Source organism: Manis pentadactyla, chromosome X (genome assembly GCF_030020395.1).
Source record: "Manis pentadactyla isolate mManPen7 chromosome X, mManPen7.hap1, whole genome shotgun sequence".
NCBI classification, from domain to species: Eukaryota; Metazoa; Chordata; class Mammalia; order Pholidota; family Manidae; genus Manis; species Manis pentadactyla.
The window spans coordinates 128,602,100-128,624,825 of NC_080038.1; the positions used below are offsets into that span (position 1 = coordinate 128,602,100).

General features: G+C 38.9%; 1 protein-coding gene across 1 annotated transcript in view; it reads right to left on the reverse strand.

Moving 5' to 3' along the window:
- The window catches only part of GPC3 (glypican 3), a 411,502-nt gene that overhangs the window by 46,349 nt on the left and 342,427 nt on the right, over window positions 1-22,726 (reverse strand). Inside the window, exon 7 of the mRNA XM_036931239.2 lies at window positions 3,601-3,760. Within this exon, the coding sequence (XP_036787134.2) occupies window positions 3,601-3,760 (160 nt within the window). The remainder of the gene's footprint in view (window positions 1-3,600; window positions 3,761-22,726) is intronic.

The following is a 22,726-nucleotide window of genomic DNA, read 5'->3' on the forward strand; positions in this document are numbered from 1 at the left end:
CCAGATGGCATCTACCCAGATTTGGGGTAAAATTGTGTAACAGCTGGCCAAAGCGTATAGCCTGTCTTTCCAAATAGCTATTGTGCCATGAGCCTGGCAAATCGCCAGTAAGTCTTCTCTCCACGAGAAGCAGAAGCATTTCAAAGGGGACCTAAGGAACTCCAGGCTAGTAGGATCACTGAACATGTTAGGCGAGTGGAACCTATTTGGAGTAAGGCATCATTTTTCCTGCAAATTAAATTAACCACCATTTGTGTAGTGTTTTACAGTTTACAAAGCACTTAGGGTTAATCATGCCTAACTAATTGACTAGAATTCTTTGAGAGGATAAATGTGCATGTGGACAAAAGGAAACCAGTGGATGTAATCTATTTAGATTTTGAAAAGGCCCTTGACAAGGTCCCCCACCAAATACTGTTTAAAAAAGTTAAGTCACCATGGAATTGTGGAGTAGTGTTTTGAAATGGATAGGAAGTGGCTTAGAGGCAGGAAGGCAAGAGGAGGGATCAGCAGGGATTTATTTTTGGAGAAGTATGTACAGTGGTGTGTCCCAGGGATCAGTGCTGGGACCAGTTAGCATTTTGGTGAATCATCTCAGCAATTGTTCGATGACAAAAAGGTTTTCGGGGTAGCAAAATGTCAAGCAGATTTTAACCTTTTTATGATTGTATTGACGAACAGAGAAAGAAGAATCAGAATAGAGTTATTCAAACAGTGGTCTCTGAAATCTCACTGCCTGGCTTCGAATCCTGACTCTGTCCTTGGTGACTGCATGACCATAAGCAAATTTCTCTACCTCTTCCAGCATCAGTTTTCTCATCTGCACAGTGGGGATAATAATAACAATCCCTAGTTCATAGTGGTGTTGCAAAAATGATCTAAGACAATGCATGTAAATTTCTGGCACAGTGCTTGGAGCATGGTTAAGTGTCCAGTAAACATTAGCTTCTATTACTTTTGCTTATTATATTCAGTCAACATTTTTCTTATAGGATGCCAGTCCCTGAGTGATCACATTATACCCTAGGAGTGGAACTTGGGAGCCACTGCATACTGTTACTTGAAAGCACTGGCAGAATTTGTTTTGGTATCTCAGATGGGGATAACTAGGCTGGGATGATTGTGAGAGATTTCATGGAAGGAAACTAACAATTATGGAGCACCAGGAATGGGCTGGATATTGGGCTGGATGCTTTACAAACTTTCTCCCTTGTTTAGTCCTGTAACAGACCTATGAAGTTAGGGTAATGATCCCCATTTGATGGATGAGGAAATGGAGACTTATGAGAGAAACCTAAGAAATGTGACCTAGGTCATGCTAGCTCATGAAAAATAGAGCCAGAATACAAATACAGGTTTGCTCAACCCCCAAACCTAGTTTTTTCACTGCATTGTACTTGAAATGCACATTGAGGGATGGCTGTAATTTAAGAGAGAATAAAAGAGGGAGTTTCTAGAAATAAATGTGGGCAAGAAATAAAAACAGTATATTTATGGGCTCATGGTGCACAAGCATGGTTGCTCTTGCCAAAGTAGGGGGTTCCTGTTGGGCAGTGGCGAGAAGCGAAGCTACAATGGTAGTTTAGGCTAGACTAGAAGGCCCTCAGAATCCAGCTAAGGAGTATGAGCTTTATCTTCCAGGCAATGGGGACAGGATGAATGCAGTTGAGCTAAGGGGAGGTAGGAGATGATTTAGAAAGATTAACCTGGCAGCTGTGCAAGATGAACTGGGTGGGATCTTCAGCCTGGGTTCCTGATTCTTTCTTCTCTAAATCTGTTCGCCTAAGGCTCTCTATACTCCTGCTTCAACCTAGAAGCCTGGAGACCACTTAAGATGTGCTTGAAAGAGGGTAGAAGGAGGAATAGAAAGGAAGCAGTGACAGAAGCAGGAAAAAACTAAAACTATCTACAGGGATTTGGGGCCAACTGTATGTGAAGAGCAAAGGAGAAGAGTCTAAGTTGACTGTAGTTGTAAGGATGGCAATGGCATCAGAAAAAATAAGGATATTAAGGGAGAAGCCAGTTTGGGATAGTATGTTAATAAGTTTGATTTGTGACACACCAAGTTGGGGGTAACAGTGGGAAAGCCAGGTAGAAATGACTAGTAAGCAGCTGGAGATGTGGGATGGTAGCTCAGGAAAGTAGTTAAGACTGAAGGTAATGATTATATTAGTTATCCCCATAGTGGTATAATAGTTAAAGAATGTTCACTGCAGCATTATCTACAATTGCCAACAGGTGGAAACAACCTAAATGCCCATCAATGGACAAATGGATCAAGAAATTGTATATATACACAATAGAATATTACTCAGCCTTAAAAAAGAAGGAAATCTTGTCATATGTTACAACATAGTTGAAACTTGAGGACAATATGCTAAGTGAATAAGCCCATCACAGAAGGGCAAATACTACACGATTGCACTTATATGAGGCAGATAAAGCAGTCAAAATTATGAAGCAGAAAGTAAAATGGTGCTGCCAGGGGTTGAGGGTGGAGAAAGGGGAGTTGCAGTTCAAGAGGCATATGGAGTTTCAGTCATACAAAATGAAAGAGTTCTAGGGATCTGCCATATCATTTGCATATAATTAGCAATATTGCACTGTACACTTAAAAGTTTGTTAGGAGGACAGATTTCATGTTAGATTTTTTTTTGCCAGAATAGAAAAAGAACATAAAGAAATCATAAAAAATATTGAAACCACAAGAGTGGATGAGATCTGTGTTTTCTCTGGAGAAGAGAAAAAAGATGGAAGCTTAAGAAGAGACCCTCTGGATAACACTCAGTTTCAGGGTAGAATCAGGAAGAACTAGTGAAGGAAAGAGGCTGAAGAAGAATAGGAGCATGTAGGGACTCAGGGGCCACAGGCAATAGAGTTTTAAAGAGAAGGCTGTGCACTGCAGAGGGAAGAACATGGCACTAGAAGTCTCAAGACCCAAGTTAGATTTCATTCTTCCATTCAGAAAAATCTGTTCTTTCCTGAGTCCCAGTTTTCTTATCTGTAAAATGGGAAATGAGAACACCTATCCCAATGAAGTGCTTTGTAAACTGCGATGATCAATACAAATGTGAGCACCTTGTGCTGCTGTTTTGCCTTCTTAATCCCAGCAGCTGTTACATTTTTTCTGTTGCTGTTGCTTTTATGTAGCTCTACAGTTATGTGTCATAGCCCATCTATGTTAGACTACTTGTGAGAAAATAAAGCAAATATGACATTCCAGGAAGAGAGGGTCAGCTCATGTCTCTTCCTTTGAAAGGTTGCCCATCGTTGGTTTTTACTAGACTCCCAAGATTTCATTTCTTCTTCTAACTAAGAAGAATCAGGCAAATCTCCAGTGGGAAGCGGTCAACTGATTAAGTCAGTTCATTTTAGACAGCAGAAAACAGAAGTTACCCATTTCATTTATGCAGGTCCAGAAATTTTTTTTTTAAAAGGTAACCTGAAAATTTCATTTTCCAGAGTAGAGTCTTCTTGAAGAGTTGACAGCATTGTGTGCCGCAGGGATTTTAGGAGAGTTATAGAGAGTAGATTCAATTGGTTTTTAATTCCCAAGTAGCAACATTTTAGCCCAGATCTGAGCCAGCACTAATGTGTTACCTGCTAAGAAGCGGAGCTGATTCTTCACTTTCATCATTCCATCACCAGAGCCTCCGATACACTCATCTTCATCATCGCCGCAGTCTCCACTTTCAAGCTCTTCCTCATCAAGGTTTTTATCCAGAACCCTACCTTTGGGTACAGACATGGTTCTCAGGAGCTGAAAGAAAATAACCAGGAATGTAGCAGCTCTTCATATTTCTCTGGTGGGTCCACAACAGTGTGTTATTAACAGGAGACATTAAAAAAATGTTGAATGACTTACACAGAAGCTTTTAAAAATCATTTTCAATTGTGAATAGGCATAAACTGCTTATACTCTTCACAGTTTCATGCTTCTGGATATCTGACATGATTCTCCACTCCTCCATTTCTACCTATACCACCCAGTAGCCAGAGTGTATACTGTATCAGACCTTTCCATATCATGGTATTTAAGTTCCTGAAAACCTCCATGGTAGGAGAACTCACTTGAGGAACTTAAGACACGATAGGCAAAGCATACTGATAGGTTGAGAGGACATCGAAATCAGGAAAGATCCCTATGGATGCCTCCTATAATTATATTTACATTCACTAAATTAAAACAAGTGCCTTCCACCAAGTACAGAGAATTGCAGTGACATTTCATACACATTTTAAATGAATACTTATAATAACTTGCCATGTACCATGCTTTGATCACTAGGAACACTTTTGAAGTAACTCCCTCTTCCACAATTTCAATAACATGTTTTGAAATTCATTTTGCTTTATTGTAGGTAATAGGCCTACTAAGAGGCATGTTTGTTTTGCTCTTCAGTTTGGCTTTTCAGTTACATTGTTAATGCGTTTCTAATTTTATGGTGACTCACACTTCTCAAAAGTCTCTCCGCTGACCCAGAAGCCCAGCTCACAGCATGAACAGTCTCTGAGGGCAGTTTCAGACTCCATTTTACTTTTCTTTGCCATCTCTCTTCAAGGCTCTATTTTAATATCCTCTATGCCTGCTCTAGCTTCTGCCCCACCACCCATTTTTTCCATCCTAAATCTCAGACCCACCATCAATTTTTAAATAATGGCCAAGAAAAGATGCTGGATATACAGGAGGTGAGATTTTTGTGATCCAGGGGAAAAAATGCTGCACACAAGGCCCATCGTGGTTTCTATGGTTTCCACTGTCTGTTCATTGTCACTACAAAGTATACATTCGTGTTTTCCACCTGTGATTTAGCTGCTACACTGAGATCTACTTGGAATAAGCTACATACCATAGAGAAATGTGAGTTGGCAGGGTTTGTTTTTTTTTTAAGCAAAGAAAGAGAAGTCCAACAACCTCTAACGGCATCAGAGAAGTCAACCCACCTACCATCGCCACCTGGCTGCACACCACTCATCCCACACCTCTAACTGGCTAACAAGACACACAGGCTAGGACGAGCTAGACCAGTGGTTCTCATACTTTTTGGTCTCAGGTTCCGTTTACACTCCTTGGAATCCCAGAGAATGTCTGTTTATACAAGGTATATCTACTGACACCATCTTAGAAATTATAACTAAGAAATGTAAAAAAAAAAGTAATTTCAACATAACAATAATAAACTCATGATGCATTAACGTAAGCAACATTTTTAAATGAAAAATGAATGCATTTTCCCTGACCTAACACAGAAGGAAGGGTGGCATTTGTTTTACATTTTTGCATCTCTCCTTAATGTCCAGCTCAATATAATAGCTGGATTATTACATCTGCTGCTCCATTCAGTCTGTTGTTATATATTGTTTTGGTTGAAACATCTGCAGAAAATCTGGCCTCTCACAGATATGTAATAGGGAAAAAAAGAGGAGTATTTTAGCAGTCTTTTCAGATAATTGTGGATATTTTTTATTGATGCTACATCAACAAGTGGGACAGGTCAGTTGCCATGTGGAATAGGAAACCATATAAATAAACTTTCTGTGTTCTGTTACATTAAAATCCCCATTGGCGTGTTTTGAACTTTGGGGCCTTTCAGCCATTTTGTATGATCATGTGCAGGTCATCTGGAAAATATTAGTTCACTGAGCTATGCGGGTCTTCCAAATGTTGACACCTTTCATTATGTGATATAAAAAAAACCCCACATTCACCAATGTTATCACCAGTCTTTTTAGAGAAGTCTTTAAGTATTGGGAACCTCTCAAGTTTATGGTGGCAGATACAAGTTTTCCAAAAGTTTAATTTTCTATTCAAAGTTCAAATTTTATCATTGGCAACAAATGCTGTCAGTTATTCCTTTAACTGACAGGCTCTCTTTGTTCCTTTTGAAGAAAATGTCTAACAGAAACTCAAGTCTGTATAACCATAGTTTGTTAGTCATTATCACAAATAAAAATGGCACTGAATGAAAAGAGGCTAGTTTAGCTTGTAGCTTAAGTAATCTCCCAAGCATTTTTGCCTAAGAACATATCCACAGTTTGCAACAGAAATACCTTAAACATACTTCACATTTCATAACAGAATATTTTTTAAAAGTATACTCAAGGGTTAAAGTTTAGTCAATTAATCATTTTTACTGCTTCAGCAATGACATCCTTAAGTGAAACTGCCTTTTATTTTCCTACAAGTGTAGGTGGGTAAGGAATACAGTGATTTCTAGTACAGGTTGGGGCCACTGCCTTGATTCACACTGTGGTGCCAACAGTCATACTCAACACTGCTTTTGCACCATCACCACAAGTTGCAATACAGTGAGAAAGGCAAATACCATCCCAGTATGGTTGTGCAAGTAATTCTGACCTGTGGGTTCCTGGGTTTCACGGATTACTGGGGTCCATAAACCATCCTTTGAGTATTGCTAATCTAAACTATAATGTCACTTCAGTTTGGCCCCAACACCCTAATCTCCTCCTTTACCATTATGGGAAAATTGCTTTTGACATAAGCATTTTTAGGTTGATTTTCAAAATATATCCTTCATGTATGTCATGGATTTCCTGAACTAGAATTGTTCACATAAGGGGAATTCATGGTCACATACGCATTAGTGAACTTATGATTCTCAAGCACATCTCATATCTGTGCCTTTCATTAGTCCCTTCAGCAAACATTAATTGAACACCTGATAGAAGCTGTTTTCATTTCTGCTATTGAAAGCATTCCATCCTTTCAAGCCAACTTCAAATGTCACTTTCTTAATAAAACTTTCCTGGCTATTATGGGGGGGTAGTTTTCTCTTCCCTTCTTCCACCACTGCTCCCTTTATCTCTATCTCCTAAACAGCATTTTACACATGCAACCTGGTATTATTTATTTGTACACGTGACTTTGCTCCACCACCAGGCTGTGAGCTACCTGGGGCAGTGTCTTCTTTATCTTTGAACCTCATAGCATTTAATGCAACGTCTGGCACATAGTATGCACTCAATAAATGTTCTATTGAACTGAAGCAAAATGAAGTAGCATGCATGGTACCTTTCATTCTTTAAAAGCTACTTCCAGACTTTCATGAAAAGGAAGAAAGCCAAAGCACAGATTAATTATAGAAGAACTTGTGAATGAATAGCTAAACCCTTTTGGGCGACCCTGGCTAAGATCTGTAGCTAATCTTTGAGAGGCCATTTTCCATCCTGTGGTACAATGCCCCCAGTATTCTCTGGTAGTTCAGTTTTTTTTAAAGTGCAATTAAAAAACTTTAAAACTTTGCCAGTGAGATTACTTCTTTAGTTCTTAAATTACTCCCCTTTTGGAGACAACTTCAGCATTGAAGAAGGATTAGAGTATACTTTCAAACCATTTTGCACAGACATCTGCTGATGAGCCTAACCCTCCTACATTAACAAAACAAATCCAAACCTAGAAAGCTATTGTTAACACAAAAGTCTTTAAGAAGAGTCTGAGGCTCCAGATTGTTGAAAGAAGATAATGTGTCAGAGAGGATGAATCGCCAGCGAGGACTGTGGATTTAGTACAGCCTGCAATTTGGCACAAGCAGCTAATTACAATTCACAATATTGACCTTTTTGTTCCTTCTCTCGCTCTTGACAATGTCTTCCAGCCTGAATACTCACTTTATAAAACGGAAGTTATGAGGGACTTGCACACAATTCAGTTAACTTTAGGTGCCTAATGCTTTTGATGAACTGCTTGCCATTTTCAAAGGATGCTATCCTGTTCGCTTTTTAAAAGTCAAGGCTCAGAATAATGATTATCAACGTAGAATATCTGATTAAAACACTGGTCTGTGTATTTCACCCCACTATCCCCAGAACCATTCTATAAACCTGCCATTCCTGCCACGCGTTGCTCGGCCTGCCCTAGTGGTAAGTGCAGACCTTTCACAGCAATTACCCTCCTTGCAACTCTGAGCCCCAGAATATCACAGTTGCTTAAAGACACAATCAATTTTTATTTTATAGTCTAATATTTTAATTATGTAAGTATCAATATACTATAGAAAGGTGAAAGGAAAGACAAGGAAAAAAAAAACGAATTCCCAAATTCTAACAAATAACGTTTGTATTTTCAAAGGCAGGCTCTTTAAAAAAATGACTATATTTTTACATATGGTTCGACCTAGATTTTAGAATCAGACTGACTTGGGTTATATAACCCTGGTTTTTCCTTTCATTACCTTTTTCTTCACTTATTAACTTCGCTGCTTAAGTCTCCCTAAGCTTCAACGTCCTTGTTTATAAAATGAGGAAAATAATGCCTGCTTCATAGTGTTGTCATGAATAAATGTGATAAATACTTTCAATGTGATAAAACACTTCAACGGTGCCTTTAAGGGATCTACCAAAATTTACTTTTTACATTACCTCCGCCTAACATTGAATATTCACATCACTTCTAACTCTTTGCTCTTACAAATAAAGATGGACCATCAGGAGCATTCATGTAACTCTTTCCATATTTTGGATTATTTCCTTAGTTTCCTATTAGTAGGATTGCTGGGTTAAAGGGTAGGTACATTTTTATACACCAGGGGAGTGAGTCTCCAATTTCCATAAGAATCACCTAGGATGCTCATTAAAACCTCAGGCTCCCAGGTCCCGCCCACAGAGCTTGTGATTTAGTAAATCGGGGGTGGACTACAGATCAGCATTTTTAACTAGCTCTGCACCTGCATCATACCATGAGTGAGCCACAGACCACACTTTAAGAAAGGCCACTCCAGTGTTACTTGACTTCCTAGAAACCCTCTGAAACCATGTTTGGGCAAGAGTCACTTTAGCCCCATGTGTGTTTGAACCCTTAATATATGCTCTTCAAAACATTTTTAAAGAAATTAAATGCAATCTGACTACTTCCTTTTCACTTAGGTATGGACATCATGACCTTTTGTCTTTGTAGTTATGGAAAAAAGCCTTGTGTAAAGGTGAGTGACTCCATCTGATTAGAAAGGGAAATATTTAAAAGCAGCTTTGGAACAGGTACTCAGGGTTGTATGATAAAAGGAAACAAAAAGCCTGGAATAATTACCTAAGAAAATCAGAACCACAGCATAAGAGAAAAAAAGGCTTTCTAGAATACAGCAATTTCACATTTTTAAAACCACAGCCAAGATAACAAAAAAGCACTGCAGCATGGGACAATTTGATTTGGCCAAAGCTCTTTTTGTGCTTGCTTGACAGGAGAACAAAGATCAAAGGACATACTTGTTGTTCTTAGGAGGATCAAATACGCTGAAATTAGACCAGTGCGAGCAGCAACTCTTGATCTGTCTATATGGTATAAATAAAGTGCCTCTTGGAATTATCTTGATTGCAAAGATATGAACCTTATCAGCCACACACTGTGCTAGGGCTTAACATATGTTCTCTCATGTAATCCTCCACTCCTCACCACCAATTTGTGTAACAGGGAAGACTGCCATCCCATTTCCCACATCAAGGGAGGACACCAAGGCTCAGAGAGGGGACACGACTAAGTCATAAGTGTTAGAGACCTCATTAAACATAGTCTCCTGCTCCCAAGTCCAGACCTCTTCAAGAGAAACCATGCTGTTTTAGGTGAAGACATCAACCATAGGGCCTTCATTTCACATTTTCCGTGCCTGGACTGCCTTTACCTGCAACAATGTCCAGTTCAATCTCATTTTTCTGACGCTAGCCATGGACCACGTACCTTGAAGGGAAAGCCTGTTCTTATTGTGTGGGAGAGTCGGGAGAGGGAGCTACTGACATTGGATGTTTTTCCCACCTTGTTTTTCCCAGCCGTGCCATCGACTGCGCCTTAAATAACCAAACTGTCTCCTCATAAACAGGTTTGTTTTGAAAAGCTTCAGACAGCTGGGTAGAATGAAATAAAAATTCCGTTCCTGCTGCTACACAGCTAAGAGTTTTCTGGACTTTAAGCTCTTTTGCTTTTTAAAAATACAGGATAAGTAAAAAAAATAGGTAACTGCAAATAAGGGGCTTGGTACATGTTTGAGAATTTAGCTGGTTTTATCTCTTTCGGATACTCACATACCTCTCTCTAGGCAATTTTTAAATATCTGGAATCTAGGTTACATTTTAAAGCTATTAAGTGGGAGTTACAAAACGGATTTTGAATTATTTGGATGCTCAGCTTTATACAACCTACAAGGAATGCTTTGGGGGCCCGGCTTTCCATTCCACAGCAATGTAAACACATGCTTTACTGTTTGTATTTGAGTAGCATAAGCTAATGGGAAACAAATGTGGTGACTCCAATGAATTCCAGCTTTTTTGGAATGCCATTATTATTTATACATTGTGCACATCCACAAGAGTGAGGGCACGTGACCTCTGCTTTGCGTGCACACTTTCTTTGAACAAATGCACCAAACCACAGCCACAACTAATTGGAAACAATTGCAACTCCACACGTTTGAGATGAAGCCAGAACCCAAATGTAGAGGACTAGAAATTAATGGCTATATATGCACTTCACACATTGGAGAGGCAATAAAGTACAGCAGTTAAGTGAGCTTTGGAATCTGACCAGTGTGAATTTGACTCTCTCCTCAGCCTACTTACTAGCTGTGTTACTTTGGGCCAGTCACTTAACCTCTCTGAGCTTCAGTCTCCTCACCAGTAAAGTGGAAGATAGTATTATTCATGAACTTCACAGGGTTGTTGAAGAATTAAATTAAATAGCATACTCCCATGTATCCTTCTGTCACAGAAGTTTCCACGGTTTATAATGATATACTCCCCTGACACACCGCAACACCCCCTCAAATCCCCCCCCCACTAGATTAACAGAAGAGATACTGGTCTGTTTCGATTACTAGTGTGTAGCACAGGGTTTGGTACAAAGAAAATGTTTAATAAATAGTCATTAAATGGATGAATCAACAAATAAAGAGAATAATGCGCGTAAAGTGCTTAGCACATTACTTTGCAAGGTAATAAATTCTCGAGAATGTTAACTATGCAGCTGAAGACAATGATGATCTGGCAGAGGAAGAAGGGGAGGAGGAGGAGGAAGGGGAGCAATCGCAGCCACAGGAGCAGACGTGCAGAGCTTAGTACGAATGCCTCAGAGGGCAAAGCAAGGAACACTCCACGGCCAAATACTGAGGTATCAGAAAGAGGGCTGGGGTGGGATTTTTGTACAAGGCTGAGGAAACTCTTCTAAGCACTGCACGCTCCCTGGTGGCTCCGCTGGAGTTCCATGAGGAGAGCCTTCTGGATGTTGCCAGTAAGACGAATGTCAGTGTGCACTAAGGATGCACGCAGAGACGTTTAGCGGTGAAGATCTTGGGGACCTGGTAGATGCTGAGCTTCAATATGGCATCAGTAAGGCCACCCACCCCCAGACAGGCTCTTATCTTACAGGTCCACCCCTTAGCCACAGCCCAAGCTTGGTCTACCACTTCCAGCTTCCCCGACGCTGACTTTATGTTTGTTAATGTAGCACTGAAACCTGTGAAAGTGAGTCCTTCCCATTAAAGAAATGTCTGGAGGGTAAAACACACCAGGATGTAGAAGCAGCAAACTCGGTTTAAAATTAAAACTATTTTTCTGGGGCTCCCTCCCAGTGGTAGAAATGATCCTCTGCAGCTTTAGGAAGCTGTCCTTTGCCTTAAAATTAAAAAAATTATAGGAACATTACCAACAGCTTAGAACTGTGTAAAATTTTCTTCTTTTCTAAGAGGAGGCATAACATGGTGGTTAAAAATTCATACTCAAGAGTCAAAAAACTTGTGTCTTCAAATCTAGACTCTCTCTTAGGCCTGATAGTATAAACAAGTTATTCTTTCACTTCTCTGAGCCTTATGTTTCTTAGCTATTAAATGGGTATAATAATATCTGTACCTGTCCCCCACACTGTATTACTATGCAGATTAAATGAGGTGATTCATGTAAAGCACTGAGTTTAGTATCTGGCATACAGTATGTGCTCACACAGTAATATATTAGTATTATGTAGTAAAAACTCTATATTTATAAAGCATGAGTCTCTAAAGGGGGTGAATTCTGAATTGTTGGTGCCAGTTAACATTCAGTTATAGGGTATAGGGTATAGGGCTCATTCTGTACAATATTGCAGTCCCTCAATAAATCTTAGTTATTGTGTTGGTACTGTTTGCTTCATTTTACAAAGAGGGAAATTGGAGCTGAGAGAGATATGACACAACATGCTCATTTTTAGCTTGAAAACTCTTTAAGGGTAGCTACTTTGTCAGGTGTTTAGGATTTGGAACGGGGCAGGGGAGGAGGACTTCTGTATTCCAACTGGAAAGAGCATGGCCCTGAGACTAGCACAGTGCCTGACACATAGCAGGGGCACAGGAAATGCTTAGCAACTGAAAGAATAAATGACTCAATGGGATAAATAAGCAATTTATGCACTGACGTTTGGTTGTCCCAGTCTCTGTCTCTTCAACTCTGGTCTGATGTGCCACTGCTATTGCTCTGGCACGGTCATAGCTGTTTCTTACCAGGAAGCCCAGGATACACTGAGGCTAGACAGCTAGCCAGATAGACAGACAGAGTGACTGCCAGCCAGCATTCACTTTATGAGGGCTACTCTCAGAAGCAGGTCTCATATTTCCCTCCAGTTGAGGGGGCCTCCTCCCCTGATGAGCCAGGGTAAAGTTAAAGAGGAAAACAGAATAATGGTGTTTTAAATCAAATGAACCAACTAACCCAAAGGGATGCAGCCACCCAACGTGCTAAGCGGCTGAGTGAGGTTCCCAAGGCCACCCAGCGAACCTCCTCCAATCCCTGACGGGTATTCGGGTTATTCGACTAGTTGGCCTGCGTGTGTTCATTCTGGGCTCTGTCATGCCCTCCGTTAGTGTCTCCAGGCTTCCCAGACTAAATCTCAGTTTAAGGGGCCAAAAGTCCCACAAAGTACAGTTCCAGTTATGAAGCTAGAGTCAGGCCTGGCCTCGTCTGAAGACACTGGCGAGGTCAGGCTCATCTGCCAGGTGCAGCAGCAAAATGCAAAGCCAGCAGAGCATGCTTGCAGGCTCCCAGGTCCAATCTCCTTCTGAAGGCATCTGACCCTAGCTACCACCACTGTTGAAGAGTAGTGACTTCCTGTCCCTCTGTCAGCTTTAAATCATTGGGAAAAGCCACAAGGACAAAATACAACTTTTTTCTGGAAGGAAAACTTACTCAGAAGACATCTGTGCAACTGCACAGCACCGCTTGGTTTCCAAAGGAATCGCCTCAGTTAGACAAAGGCCACTGACCGAGGGCAAGGGTCCCAGGGTGAGAGCGCACCAAGACATTACGTATTTCCTCAGGGAACTGAGGCTACACAGGCATGAGCTGAGCAATTACCATTGTCCTAGTGTATAAACTGATTCATTCCAAATAGACATCTTGTGGTTTTACTTTTGGGAAATGAGAATTTTTGTCTCTAAAAATAACCTCTGTGTATGAACCACAGCAGCCATGTCATCAAGCACAGGGCTTGAGGACTCAACCCTCAATAACTGGAGGACATGCTTCGCTATTCTTCCAGAAGGCCTCTGGCCCACCAAGGCTTAGTAAGATGCCTCTAATTTCCCTGTCAAAGCCTCCTTCCTTTAAAGACTAGGTGTAGATCACGATTTATAAATAGGTTTCCAGTGAAAATAGTTTTCCTTCTCTGGTGTACTATTTGAAAAATATGAATTTCTAAATATATTTCAGGTAATTAAGGCTGCATTGTATTATTCTGAAGTATAATAAATGACCTGGTGCATCTGGTACAAGTAAATTAGCTGGGATTTCATGAAAAACTAGACACTGAGTTTCTAGTTTCTAATTATTACTTCCTCAGAGGTCAGAGAGCTTCAAACCTCTCCCTTTCCAAGTTTTAGGCAACAGAATCCTAAGGGGGAACTGGGTTCCCGCAGTAAACAGGAGACATGACTAGATTTATTCTAATGTTCATATCTAATGCATACTTTCAAAGGTTGAGTTAGAAGAAGCAAAAGAACAGTGCTCTTGTGTACTTTTTAGCCTTATCCCTTGAGTGAAGATGAACTCAAGAAAAGTTTGGGTAATTTTTTTAAATATGAAAAACTGGAATGTGTCCTAAGACAGTACTTTCTTTGGTAAACACAGCATTAAAGATGCTAGAAAAATTGGCCCTTTCTGAATCCACGATGTATAGGTTTTGTAACACTTGGATCACAAAAGATGACCAGAGCATGGGAATTTTAGAGGGCCACTGACAACCCTAGTTCCATACTGCAGCTGCCACATGATTAAGTACTTCCTTATCATGGTATGATTTTCCTTTCTGTACCTTGACTGGTTTGAATGCAGTGGTCAGAGGATGAAGAAATGTGAACTAGAATGGCTGGTATTTTCCAATAGCAAAGGAATTTGAGCCCTGCCTTTTGGCAACTGTTCAGGACACTCTTGTAGAGGAAATCACTGAACACTAGTTCAACTGAAGCTTGGCCGTTAACACTTGGAAATATATTCACTACCTTGTCAGAATCCCACATTTGGTCAGATCGTCTTTTAACAAAATTCCAACTCATTTTAGCTTACAAAATAATATCTACTTAGCACTTGGATTAACTGTCCTTCACACTTACCTTTCATCTGCTAAATAAAAGTCACTAATTTAGTATATCTATACACTTGCCACTTGGTTGCATGTCTAAGATAAATTTCACTTCTCTGAAAGAAGCATAGAGTTGGAGCCTAGTACAGATATAATCATTTCCATTCCCATCTGGGTCTCTCTCATCATTGCTTTTTGTTCTTGAATTCCAAGCCTCATCAAGCATTTCTCCTGTTGGCTCTGCCTAGGAATTCATTCCTCAGACAGGCCCCTTGTTTTTCCTAAGAAGCTTATTAGAATTTAACCACAAGGTCTGAGAAGAGCATCTTGTAACCAAGTCCAGCTAATCTGTACTTAGTGCTGGGCAGAGCTTGATCCATGCTCTTTTGGTGAGGGATATGCTGGTAGAGATTATGGTGAATTATTCTCCTGATTGGCTGTTTGGTGGATGGGGTGTAGCACACTTTGCTTGCTTCTGGGACTGAAGTGCTTGGCTGGCTGTCTTACCTGGACTCCTTCCCTATCCCACAAAACTATTTGGTAATGATGGTAGTGACAGAATTGCAGGAATAGGAGAATATAAATGTGAGAGGGAAAAAGGACAGCTTACAACAGGCTGCAGCCAATATAGTTACACCTTTCTTTGTTTCTCTTCACTGAGCTCAGGAGGTAAGAATGTCTTGACCAGTGTTCTAACATGGGCTTTGCCACCATCCTCCAAGATTCCTTTTAGTCATATTCAATTCACATTTTGTTAAACAAACACCTGTTTCCCTCCCCCACAATGATATACCAGGTAATATACACATAACCTGAACATCATGTTCAACAACTGGATATAGCCACGGTAGTATTCATCTTTGAAGAAATCAATTTGCATGCATTGGGTGCTAGATGCAACAGGGAAGGAGATGGTTGAGAAGCAGATTATTTACCTCCCAGAGGATGGTGTCCAGTATGAGAAATGGAGATATTAGATGTATTAAGCAGTGAGAACTGCACAGCATTATATTTATCACATTACTAAGGGAATTAGGTCATAGACTTGGAAGGGTGAGTTAAAAAGAGCTTGAGAGATCATATGATCCAATCCCCCCATTTTACAGATGAGCACAGTAAGCCCAGAAAGACAATAGTTAGTAGAGCCTTTCAAACACACCTGTACTGAAAAGAATGCTTGCATTCTTCCTGATCCTCAGGGATATCACAGGAGAATCAGTTGAGGGCAGGTAAGATAAGAGAGAGGTAAAAGGAACTGAGAGTTGAAAATGCCTTGAGTTCTAGGATAGGGGCAATGAGGCTATTCTTCCTAGATCCTTAGCCAAACGTAGTCAAAGCACAGACTAGGAAGAGGATGGCCCCTGGGGGCATGTGGCAGCCAACTTCCAGGTTGGCATGGTAAGTGGTGGCAATAGAACATGGAGCCTGCCCTCAAGAAATATACAGCCCAAAAAGAGTTCTCAAGAAGGTATGGAGAAAGTGTAATAAAACCTTCCAAAGTTCTCATCTCATCCACTCCTAAGTGGATAAATCAACCTGCCAAAGAATAGGTACTTCCTTATTTATTTTTTCCCATTCATCTCTTCCTGTCTATTCCCAAGTAATTCCAGTGGAAAACGTCTTAGAGTGGTTTAATCATACTGAATTCCTTGCATTTGCATACAATTAAACATAATTCTTTTTATTTCCTACTCTCTTTACTTGTATACATTTAAGCATTTGATCAGTTTTGTTAAAACAAATAGTGAATTCCTAAGTTGTGGTGGCTTTCAGCAAACATCAAATATGTTGCTGTCTCAAAGATTAAATTTAGTGGGCTAGTTATAATTTATACATCTTTAAATAGCAACTATATTTAAGGACTACCCTGACATTTCAGATGGTTGACATCTTTTGTTTTCATGTTTCCAGAAAGAGGCAGGAACATATAGAGTATAACCATTGATGAAGTTGTATGTAGTGATTCCACAAGTTTGAACTAAATTCCAGAATCACCATCTGTGAGTTGACAGTGCAGAGACCTTCTGCTACACATGCACCACCTGCAACATCAGAGACACAGTACCCAACAAATTCACACACTTACATACTCACAGTAGTGCAGATATCTTAATTAATGTAAAGCAAATATATAACTGCCACAAAAAGTCATATAAAGCCTAGAGGGCCACAGGGGTTTGCAGGAGGCTGCTGTGACTTCTAACCAAGTCCTTCTCCTTCTCAAAACATGTCCCTGGATGCACCCCACCCTACCTAGAATAAGGACTTCTGCTCCTTATTCTAGGCATATCAGCTAGAAATAGTTTTATTTTTTATCAATTTACCTGTGAAAATAGTTTCTTCATTTTTGTCATTAAAACAATACCTCCTTTATACAGGCCAAAATGGTACACTTAGAAATATCACTTCACTTTTAGAGAAGCATACTTGGTCACTATATTGCCCTGTAAAAATTTCATTTTCTTGCTCTATGTTAAGTAATTATTCAAGCCTATTATTTCTCACAGCTCTGTGTTGAAAGTCAAAGACAATGAAATAATTGTGAAAGCAGTGAGAGAAGCAACTCATCAATGTACAAGTAATAGTAAGATTAACAGCCAATTCCTCATCAGAAACCAAAAAGCCCAGCAGGCAGTGGGATAACATATTCAAAACACTGAAGAAAAAAACGTGTCAACCAAGAATTCTATATCCAGCAAAACTGTCCTTCAAAAAAAGTGAAGGAGAAATTAAAACATTCCCAGAGAAACAAAGCTGAGGGAGTTTAGTACCATTAGACATGCCCTATGAAAACTGCTAAAGGGAATCCTTTAGGCTGAAATGAAAGGACACTGCATAGTAACCCAAAGCCGTAGGACAAAGGAACAGCACCAGTAAAGGTAACTCAAAAGGTAATTATTATTATTGTATTTTTTTCTTAGTAAATATCTTCTCATATTGTTTTTAAAGGACAATTGCATAAAGTCATAATTATGAATATGTGTGGATGGACTTATAATATACAAAGATGTAAACTGTATGACAATAACTAAAAAAAGGAGTGGGAATAAAGCGATATAATGTTTTGTATATACTAAATAGTAATGTTTTATATATACTAAAATTAAGTTGGTATTAATCCAAACAAGACAGCTATAAGTTAGGATGTTAATTGTACTCCACAAGGCAACCAGTAAGAAAATGAGTTAAAAACAGTAAAATAAATGACAGGGGGATTAAATGATAAACTAGAAGGAATCTGTGTAATGAAAAAGAAGGCAGTAGGGGAGGAATAAAGAGAAAAAAGAGACATAGACCCATAGAAAACAAAGAGGAAAATGACAGATGTAAATCCTATCATATCAGTAATGACATTAAATGTAAATGGATTAAACACTCCAATTGAAGGACAGAAATCTAATTATATGCTGCCTATAAGAGATACACTTTGCATTTAAAGACAAAAATAGGTTTAAAGTAAAAAGAAGGAAAAAAATATACCATGCAAACAGTATCTAAAAAAGAGCTAAGGTAGCTATAAAGATAATAGCAGACAAAGGACATTTTAAGAAAATAATTGGTACTATAGGCAAAGACCATTTTTTAATGATTAAGGTCAATACACCAATAATTTACAATTATAAATATATATGTACCTAACAACAGAGCTTGAAAAGACATGAAGCAAAAACTGACACAGCTGAAAGGAAAAATTGGCAATTTAAAATATACAAAAATTAATTCAAAGTGGACAAAAGGCCAAATTGTAAGAGCTAAAACTATAAAACTCTTAGAAGAAAACAAAGGTAAATTGGACTTCATCAGAATGAAAAACTTTTGTGCATCAAAAAATGCCATCAAAAAAGTAAAAAGACACCTATAGATTGGGGGGAAAATGTTTGCAATTCACATATCTGATGAGGGTCTTATGTCCATGATATTTAAAGATCTCTTATAAATCAAAAATTAAAAGACAACCCAATTAAAAAAATGTGCAAAGGATCTGAATAAAATTTTATCCAGAGAAGATACAGAAATGGCCAATGAAAAGATGTTAAACATCAGTAGCCATCAGGGAAATGCAAATAAAAAACCACAATTGAGGTATCACCTCACACCAAGATGGCTATAATTATAAAACAGAAAACAACAAGTGTTAAGATATGGAAAAAGTGGAATCCTCATACATTGTTGGTGGGAATACAAAATGGTGCAGCTATTGTGGAAACAGTTTGGTGGTTCTTCATTAAGTTAAATTATTACATACTTAACAAAATTATGTACATAATATAGAGATAAAATTATATATATATAATTACCATATGGCCCAGCAATTCCACTCCTAAGTATATGCCCCAAATCAAGGACTCAAACAGGTATTTGTTCACCAATGTTCATAGCAGCAATATCACAATAGCTAAAAGGTAGAAACAACCCAAATGTCCATCAATGCATGGATGGATAAACAAAATATGGTATATCCACACAAGGGAATATTATTCAGCCATAAGGAGGAATGAAGTACTGATACATGCTGCAACATTGATGAACCTTGAAAACATTAACCTAAGAAGCTCATCACAAAGGACCACATATTGTATGATGCCAAAACCATAGAATTGTATGGCAAAACCATAGAAACAGAAAGTAGATTAGTGGTTGTCAGGGGCTAGCGGGTAGGGGGAATGAGGATTAACTGCCAGTGGGTATGGGGTTTCCTTTTGGGGTGATGAAAATGTCCTGGAATTAGTGGTGATGGTTGCACAACTTGGTCAACATGCTGATAATCCCTAAATTAAACATTTCAATAGGGTAAATTTTAAGGTATGTGTTTTCTGTCTTAATGAACCAACCAGCTGGGGAGAATTTGCAACCTAAATTTAGAATTAAACTTCTTACTGTTGGCATTAAAGAGGTCACTGAAAAATTCTACTCTTTCTAAATGTGACTTACAGTCCCCTTCTGTGAAAAGATGTTTTATTGGAAAAATTTTAAGGAAGAACCTTCATTTGATTTTTCTATTTCAACTTGACTGAAAAAGTATTATACCAGCAAATCAATTATCTTATTACACCAAAGTCTCAGTGGTCTAACCTTCTGCAAGAATCTTTCAGGGATTTCCTTTCGATACTCATTAAGACCATGGAAAGTGAGTCATGTAGTAGGACCATCAAGGAGAAGATACAGCTTGTTCTGATATGACAAGGGCCTGCAGAGTTTTAGCACATGAAGAAGCACTGGAAAAAAAGTTCAGTAAACAGTTCTCATTTAGCTAAATTCTTGAGGTAAAAAATCAAAATGATTCCTAAATGATGAATAATACTTTGAAAGGCTATGGTTTCCTGGGGGAGTCAAATTCACTCCTGCTGTTAATAGTAACGGGCTGAGCAAATGACTCCCTGGATACCAAGTGGGAAACGTGGCATATGTGGTTCTTACATTTCTGAAATTTCCATCATATTTCCAGCTTCATCTTATGAAAGAATATTACCATCCAACACTTCCATAACCTGTAACATAACTACACTCTTCCCTTTAAACTAATGGTGCTGGCTTTCTGTGTGGTAAGTACAAATTCAACAAAAGCCTACTTCTAAAGCTGGTAAGGTGAATCAAGTTTTATCTGTTCCATCCACAGGTATCTTAGGACACCACATGTAACATCTTGTTTTTACAAAAACAGAAAAAAGGCAAATTCCAAACACATTCCAAATATAGAAGGTAAACAAATGATTCTGTGAGCCCTCTCTGTATGGGGAAATGGAGACCCCCTCCCTGAGCTCTAAGTAAACATAGATCCCCGTGGGCCATGGATATAGGAGTACAGTGCTTACTGGAGGTACTGGATTTACCAAGCCATTCATTCTTTTTAGGGAAAAACTGCCTACTAGGCTTCCTGTTTGTACCACTGCATTTTTGATATTAGTCTATCACACCTAGAATCTAGGACAGAGGGAAAATATGGCTTAACCAGTTTGACTTTTAATGTTGATGGTTTAGGCATTTCAATGATCCTTAAATCCACCCTTAGTTTTATTGTTATTGTTGCTTACAACCTTTCCATTTGGAGACTGTTGTATAGATAAGGTTTAGCTGTCCTACAATAACTAGACTGTACCTATGTCAACATCTGCATTCATAAACCACTGGGGCTGTTTATTTAGTTGATGGCTTCCCCCAAACAAGTGTCAAAAATGGCATGTCCCAATTCTAACTATTTTAATGTACTGGAATCCCTGAAGAGAACCATGAAATAAACTATGGGTTGACATCATAACTGTCATGTCAATTGGTTGATTTGCTGGTGACTTTTAAACTGATTAATGGCATATGGCCTTAAATACATATACACCAATATGTTAATTCGCAAGTGAACATGAACGATACCAAAAAATTATCTTTTTAAAACTCAACATACATTTAATCTCCATTGTATTATAGCCAACTTTTCCCATCAAGTCAACCAGTTCCTGGTTTTAATTTAGCTACATAATCTGTATATCCCTTACAAAGAGGGTACATCAGACAGAGTTCATGTAAAACCAGGTAATGCACAATAACAATTCTCTTCAGAATCTGCATAAATCTGGGTATCCAGACAAATCAAAGCCACCAAGTAATTCCATTGGATATATATATTTGACCTAACTGCTCTATGTTTACACATAAAACAAAATATCCCATTATAGTTGACTATATATTCTTACATGCCATGAACACTGATTTATTTCAGGTTTTAAATTTCATGCTCAGCCTACGAATTGTATTATTTAAGAGAAATTGCATTCTGGCGTTCAAATAAAACCCCTGTTATTTGCTCATCTAATAATTTATAAACAAATCTGCCCTGGAGTCATAGCTACTACATTGGACCCCCGTGGATCACCTTCTAATGGAGAAGCACAGCACTTGGGAGAGTACCAGAGAAGCAGCCAGCTGATCTCAGCTCTCCCACTCTTTGGGTCTTGGTGGAAATCTCATCTCTCCCCCTCTCTGGGTCTTTCCTTCCCCTGTATATACAAAGAGGAGTTTGGACTGAATGAGCTCTAAGACTTTTCCAGGTCTGACAGTTCATGATTTTTTTGAGATTGCTAGTGAGAGGAAAAGAGGAAATTATTTTGGAATGATTCTTTGTGAAAGAGAGTTATTTGGAGTTCTTTTCTTTATTCTTTTTCTTTTTTTGGTGGCAATGTAAAGAAACCTGATCCTGATTTCAGCTTCAACACAGTGAGGAATAATTGTTAATCAAATGTTAATAAAATGCTTACAGGCTTTAGGTCTGGAAAAGTCATTCTAGGCACTTTGTCAAACAATTGAGAATGTCAGCTGTTTTTTCACCTGCTCCTAGAGGAAATTCTTGACTTTTAACCATGACATCCTCCACTAACTCAACTACAGTACATTTAAACCTACCAGCAACCTCTCGTTTTGAATTACACATGAAGATATTCAACCCAGAGAATTACCTTTCCCTTGACCTGAATTCTGTCCATTCAAAGTTTCCAGCACTGTATTAAAGTTCCTGCTTGGAAATGCCAGCTACTAGTACTGGAATGAGTGGATGCCTTAACGAGATCACAAACTTTAGAATCAGATACTGAGGATTGTTTCCCCCTCAGAATTATTTCTAAAATCGAGGGCTTCCTCTCTCAATTGCCAAAAGGCAGGGCTGACCTTACCAGCAAGCTGACTGTGGACAAGCAGAGACCTGAGAGGTGCTGGGTGGCCCTGTGCCCCCCAATCTTTTTCTTCTTAGGTGCTTGCAGGGCTTGACATTCTATCTCTAGAAACACATTCCTTTGGGATAAACATTGATCACCCCAGGTGTGTTGAAATAAAATGTCTGTTGGAGACGTAAGATGTGAAATCACCACCAGCACCTCATAGGAGTATTTCCTGACATGTATTCCTTAACATAATTTTCCTAGTTCCCCAATACATTACATAACACGTAATGCAAAAGAGAGATGTATGGTTAGTTAAGTTGGGAAAACACATTCCCCTACATCTCTTCTTGGAGAGTCATAATGCGGATTAGCATTTTAAAGGTCCTGAGAAGTCCTGCTGTAAAAAACTAATTTTGTTAAAGCCACTATTTTCTTATTTGAACACATGGAACACTTTTGAAAAAAATTTAAAATTATGGTCAAATATACATAACGTAAAATGTACCATTTTAACCATTTTTAAATGTGCAGTTCA